The 6400-nt window shown below is 47.6% G+C and overlaps 1 protein-coding gene across 1 annotated transcript; it reads right to left on the bottom strand.

The window, feature by feature from the left end:
• Positions 1 to 663, bottom strand: N7473_004423 (uncharacterized protein; the record flags this gene model as incomplete). Its single annotated transcript, XM_057150363.1, has 1 exon — positions 1 to 663. The coding sequence occupies one exon, from the start codon at positions 661 to 663 to the stop codon at positions 1 to 3; it is 663 nt and encodes a 220-aa protein (XP_057010473.1).
• Positions 664 to 6400: the final 5737 nt, after the last annotated feature.

The raw sequence follows: 6400 nt of genomic DNA, 5'->3' as shown, positions 1-6400 counted from the left end.
CTATTCAGACTTCCAACGTGCAGCATCTTTCAGCCTTATTAAGGTCCCAAGAGTCTTGCCTTTCATAGAGAAACGTCGAATTCCCAGTACATCTCTCCCGCCATTGAATAATCTCTCTATATCTACCTCCGCTGCTGGTATAGCAAGGTGATCTTGTGCTGCCTTGGCCATACAAGTAAATTCAAGCCTGTTGGCCTTCCACCAGTCCCGTATAAATTCAGTCTGGCTCTGGCTTGTTTCGAAACCAGTGCTGATTGTAGGAGTATCGAAATACTGGTCGATATCTAACTCAGCGACGTTACACTGCGTTGGCTGAAAGGCCTCCAAAAATCGATATTCGAAGCTCTTGTAATTGGTGCTTAGAGCAGTCGATACAGGCTGTTCCGGGGTGTGATATACTTTCTTCAGGAACGCCCTGATTCGGTCGATAATCTTGTCTCCATCTAGTAGCGTTTTGAGCCACTTGGTCTTGATTCGAGGATCCAGAATACTTGCGATATAGTATATATCGTTGTCTTTAACACAGTCGTGGTACCTCTCCAGGAGTGAGATTCCGTCGGAAACAGAAATGGTTATTGCTGCCGAGGTTTTCTGCCACTCGCCTCGTCGTTCCTTAATAGCGAGAAGTATAGAACGGAGCTCTTCAAACATACGCGCCGCCATATGAATTGAAGGACTGTCTCGAGAGACGTACTCAGTATATTCGTTGAAGGGAGTCAGGATTTTTTTGATATCTAAGAGTTGTCTCCAGTCGTCATATATAAGACGCAAGGCTTCAATATCTAGCTCGTCGTTGACCGTATCTTCGAGCTACCAGCGACACTCTTCGGCTCTCTCAATCATAACAAAGGTAGAGTTCCATCGAGTGTCAACATCGTAATTAATAGCTTTTATACAGCCAGGCCGATTATCCCACTTCTGTATTCGCTAGGGAGATCGCGCAATCCAAAGGACAAGTAGTCGAAGCTTTACAATAGGCGAAGTAGGAGCATTAATAGTCTTCCAGCTTCCCTTAGCAACATCATCAAGAAGACTACAGGCTTCCTTATACAAACTCGCGCGTAGAGACCTCAGTATAGATTTCATAACCAAATTCAAGATATAAGCAAAGCAGCGGATTTAGGAGTTCTGGGTAAACTTCATCATCCCTTCTCGGATAATAGTCTCAGCCAGGTACTTATCATACCGCTAAGACAGCTTTTGGTAGAGGCACCGGTGTAGGGTGTCATTATTAGATACGTTGTCGGCTGTAATTGTCATCACTTTATCAGATATATAAAACCTGTCGAGAACCGTCGCGACGATATCAGCAAGCTTCTCTCCAGAGTGGTTGCCTTCGATTTCAACGAACTCAATACAGGCTCGATATTGCTGAAAATCAGGGGACATCCAGTAGGCATTAATTGCTAGCATTGGTAACGAGTTCTGACTTGTCCAACCATCAAGAGATAGCGCGATTGACGAAGCTAAAGACATCAAAATTCGAAGCTCACTGTCAAGAGCATCAAGCCGAAGACCTAATCGGCGGGACACTGTATCCGCACTCGGTAAGGAGTCCTAAAAGCCTGCGGACCTTAACATAGCCTTAAATAAAGGGTGTTCGACACATATAAACGGCTAGCAGGTCGATATAATCCAATTTAGGAGTGCCTCTTCGAAGGGGAGCTTCTTTTCCTTAGAAATCCATAAGCTTAGTGGTCCTTGGCCTTCTGAATGACCGTCCTGAAAGAGCTTGTGTGCTTGCTGCAGATACTGTTTCAACGCTGTAGTTAAAGATCGTAGTTTAGATACAAATCGAAAGAATCGACAGGTAGATAGCGATACAATACACAGGTGTTTAAGTTCGAGCCGCTCCTTATTTCCTAATCTCCAAGTGCCAGGTTCAGGTGTTATACTGTAGTATTTCCATACCCAGCTCCGCTCCTTCGACTTAATCTCATCATTCTGCTTAATTTCAACCCTCTCAACCTCGCATTCGACCTGAGATATTAATTGCGAAGGGCATATCTCCGTATCAAGGTTCGATAAACTCCTAGAAACATTGCTAGGAGCCGTAGGAGAAGTTGAAATCGGAGGAGTCGGTGACTTAGGGGCGCGTTGGGCCGCTCTCTTCCTTCGAGGGGGTAGGAGTGATATATCCTCTGCGAGGAGGCCATATTTATTAAGCGCCGCATAATCGCGTTTATTCTTCCTAGTATTAGGACAGCCGAATGTCATAGGAAGTGGAGAAGTCATCTTTACATAATATTAGTATATCAAGATTGTGTCTTGATTGATCGCTTACTTTAGAGCACCCAGAAGTGATAGTTTTCAGTAGCGTTTAACCACGATTCGGATGTTGTTCTGGATAAAAGTATGTACGCGTCTCCACGCGTCCTAGTGGAATCTCCGCTAGCCCGATTAGACTGTCCATTTGCTCTACATTGAATAAAATATGCAACTATAGATATCTTCCCTCTATATTAATAGGTTACGTATATCTCAATACGATCTATGGGATAATTTAATTTGAAGCAAAACGGACAAGAAATAAGGTTATGGTCTTATTGACTAAATTAGAACTAAAAATTATATATTATTTGCATGGAGGTTATTGCCAAACACTCGCGTCTATTGATACTGCCCTATAACTCTCTTCATTCGAGGTCAAATTGTTTAATTTTTATGTAATAGACAAACCCTAGCTTATCTATTTCTGTATCTGTTGATTATTTAACTAGTTAACTCAATAACAGCCATTTATTACACTTCATGTGGCGTCGATTGATGGCATGGCGTGGAACTGCAGACACTGCCAGTCCTCATTTACCGCCTTCCCAATGAGGCTTTGGTCCCAAAAGTTCGCGAACTTCGAATCGAATTCGAATCGGCCGTGAATTCGAATTCGTACGAATCGATCTGTTCAATAATAATTCGAATCGAATCGAATCAGGCAAAAGTTCGATTCGATTCGATTCGTGCGGAGCGGTATTTGCGAGCTGATCCTCCGGATGGTCTTCGACAGGTCGGGCATAGGAAGCGTCCATGTTGGGCCTCGCTTGATCATGGAAGATGCTTTAGATGCTTCGCGACGTTGCACGAGAATTTATATATTTTCGATGTACGTTTCAGTGAACTGAAATAGAAATTGCTCCAAAATAATGACCGCACATGCAATTAAGCGTAATATTAGGGTGGTCAAACGTTGATAGTCTGAATCAACGGACTAATTCCCCGGTGAAACGATCACCTTCCCCGCTCATGCTCACGCAGCTACGCATGAATGAGGCCAGTTGAATCAGATTCTGTACACAGTTGAAGGTTTTAGGAAAGCCGATCTACTTGCAACAGCTGCACGTCCCGCCAGGGATGAGCCTGGTTCACCGCCTCAACGTTTCACCACTTCCGTTTATCAACGCAGCGTCAACACCATCCTCACCATCCTCACCGTCCTCACCGTCCTCACCATCCTCACTGTCCTCACCATCCTCACCATCAACACCGTCAACACCGTCCTCACCGTCCTCACCATCCTCACTGTCCTCACCGTCAACACCGTCAACACCGTCAACACCGTCAACACCGTCAACAAGCATCTCAATATCCGTGAATTACATGGGAGACACCGGCATGAACAGATGCTTCTAATACTGACGTGCCGCCTGTGATCCTATTGTCTCTATTCGCTAAGACAATACTGTATGTATGCTCTTTCTTCCCGTGTGGTTTGAGGGTTTCCACGTAGTGCCATCCTTAAATTGGAATTTCAGTGATGGAGCTCACAAGATCTATCTCTACATTAGGACAAGTCAGAATCGAGAATTTGTCTTCATTGCAATGCTATCGATTTCCCCCATGGTTCGGGCTACATGGTCCGGGCTACATAATGTACCCAGAGATGAGTCGTGCAGGTCTTGGCTTCTTCAAGGGCCGCAGCAACACTTGAATACTGGTCCCTAGCACCACGGAGAGGTGCCTGCATGTCGCTAGAGGATCATGGTGTAGACCCTGGCCCCAGGTCCTACCCGATCGAGCACACGTTTACAAACACAGGGCTCATGGTCTGTGAGGGAGGATGTTGGTAAAGCAGGCCTCAAGCTACGAGGATTTTGTTATCACAGATCCTAGACTGCGGAGTTCACTTCGTGACGCAGCGCCCCCCTGCGAGGATTTTGTCATCACAGTTCCTATCTGCGGAGTTCACTTCGTGACGCAGCGCCCCCCTGCGGAAGTCCTTAGTTGCGCAGCTTTTCCCCTGCGGAAGTCCTTAGTTGCGCAGCTTTTCCCCTGCGAAGTCCCTTGGTTACGCAGCTCTTCCCTGCGAAGTCCCTTGGTTGCGCAGCTCTTCCCTGCGGAGGTCCTTGTTTGCGCAGCGCTCCCCTGCGAAGTCCCTTAGTTGCGCAGCTCTTCCCTGCGGAGGTCCTTGTTTGCGCAGCGCTCCCCTGCGAAGTCCCTTAGTTGCGCAGCTCTTCCCTGCGGAGGTCCTTGTTTGCGCAGCGCTCCCTGCGAAGTCCCTTGGTTGCGCAGCTCTTCCCTGCAGAGGTCCTTGGTTGCGCAGCGCTCCCCTGCGAAGTCCCTTGGTTGCGCAGCTCTTCCCTGCGGAGGTCCTTGGTTGCGCAGCGCTCCCTGCGAAGTTCCTTGGTTGCGCAGCTCTTCCCTGCGGAGGTCCTTGGTTGTGCAGCGCTCCCCTGCGAAGTCCCTTGGTATCGCAGCTCTTCCCTGCGGAGTCGCTTGTTCTCGCAGTCGTCTTCTGCGGAGGCCCTTAGTGTCGCAGTTCTCCCCTGCGGAGTCGCTTGTTGTCGCAGTCGTCTTCTGCGGAGGTCCTTGTTTTCGCAGCTCACCCCTGCGGAGTCGCTTGTTGTCGCAGTCGTCTTCTGCGGAGGTCCTTGTTTTCGCAGCTCTCCCCTGCGGATTCCCCTGATAATGCAGAGCATATCCTCCGAGAGGACGTGTCCCCTACTTCACTGGGCTCATGACAGTGAATGCTAAGACCAAAAAGATTTGAAGTCTGCGGGCAGACAAGACCGTGCCGTCTCAGAGGATAAGGATCGAAGTCCTGACTTTCTAGGCCGGTCGTGGAGCGTCCTTTTATGTCTTTTCGCCTCCGGCTGCCCATATCTGCCAACTGTGCAGATTTAATAAGAGAGATGATAGACTATACTGTAATTCCGCTGAAAATATTTCATTTTTGCGGCCAGTTAAGGTGATTCAACATCTGTTGAAGTATGCGATCTAGAGTTAGCGGCCAATCTCGTCAAGCGCCCCACTTCGAACCGTGGCGTGCATGAATCTAGACGGGGCCACCCATAGAACTATATCTTAGCGGTTGTATCTTATATTCAAGATATTTACTGTGAACCACCTTCAACGGTCGTTGAAAAGCGCGTTCAACCGATCGTTAAGCAACATCGGTTGCGTTTGAACTGGCAAGAGGAAGATTCTCCCGGTTACGTGGCCAGCTTAGACGACTATACAGCTACTTACACTCCAATTGTGAATTTAGGGTCCTCTCCTCTTTATAACTGTTAATAGTATATGCTACTTTTCTTAGCGCATCTTACCTGACTGTCTGGCTTGCTAAAAGATCAAATTTTCAAACAGTCCACTAGAGCAGGTCATCTGTCCCTTCTACTACGGGCGCTAGGACAGAACGATACCGAAGATAACGAGGCGACATCGAAGACGAGAATTGCCAGGCAGCAAATACGTCAAGAGGATGTCGCAGCCTAACCAGGGCATAACTTTTGTATCAGACATCTCCGCTCGCCCGCGTACGTTCAAGACCGGAAACCACAAGGTGAGTACGGACACAGCTCCTACTTCAACCTAGACGCTCTCTAACACACTTCGTATAGAATGCTTCGATGTCTCGCCCGGTCCCTGCAAGAAACCCGTATCCGGTGAGAACAAACTCGGATAATGCCAAATCCTTTCGACTAACTGGTTGACCAAGAGTTCTCTACGCACTATTCTAGTGTCGGGATACCAAAGGGCTAGGTTCCATTTTAGGCACAGCAAATCATTCCTCAACCAATACAGCGATTTCTCGAATATCATGCGTTCTAGTATAGCGAGCGGTATTTCCCCAGAGCCATTACAGCTGCACGAGCTGTATCATCCTGATAATCGACTCTGAAGCAGACAGCACGCGGGGTGTTCAGGTCCAGCTGCCAGTAATATTTAGGGCTAGCGACATTTCATACGGGCTGTCCGCCACATAGTACTATAGGTCACCGTCTCGTATAAGACCAATAATCGCTTTGGAGATGATCCACACAGCCATTTATTTTGTTCAATGTATGTGTCGTCCCTCTTGCACCAGAGTCTCCGGCGTCTTAGAAAAACTTCCGGGTCGTGCTTCCAGAGCCAACGCGAAAGTCTGTCATTTTTCGTCAACAAGGGAATTGTTTAGCCCTGTCGA

The sequence above is a fragment of the Penicillium subrubescens genome (genome assembly GCF_028828155.1).
Source record: "Penicillium subrubescens strain IBT 31985 chromosome Unknown utg000003l_segment0_segment0, whole genome shotgun sequence".
Classification (NCBI taxonomy): domain Eukaryota; kingdom Fungi; phylum Ascomycota; class Eurotiomycetes; order Eurotiales; family Aspergillaceae; genus Penicillium; species Penicillium subrubescens.
This window is presented reverse-complemented; position numbering and strand designations above follow the sequence as displayed.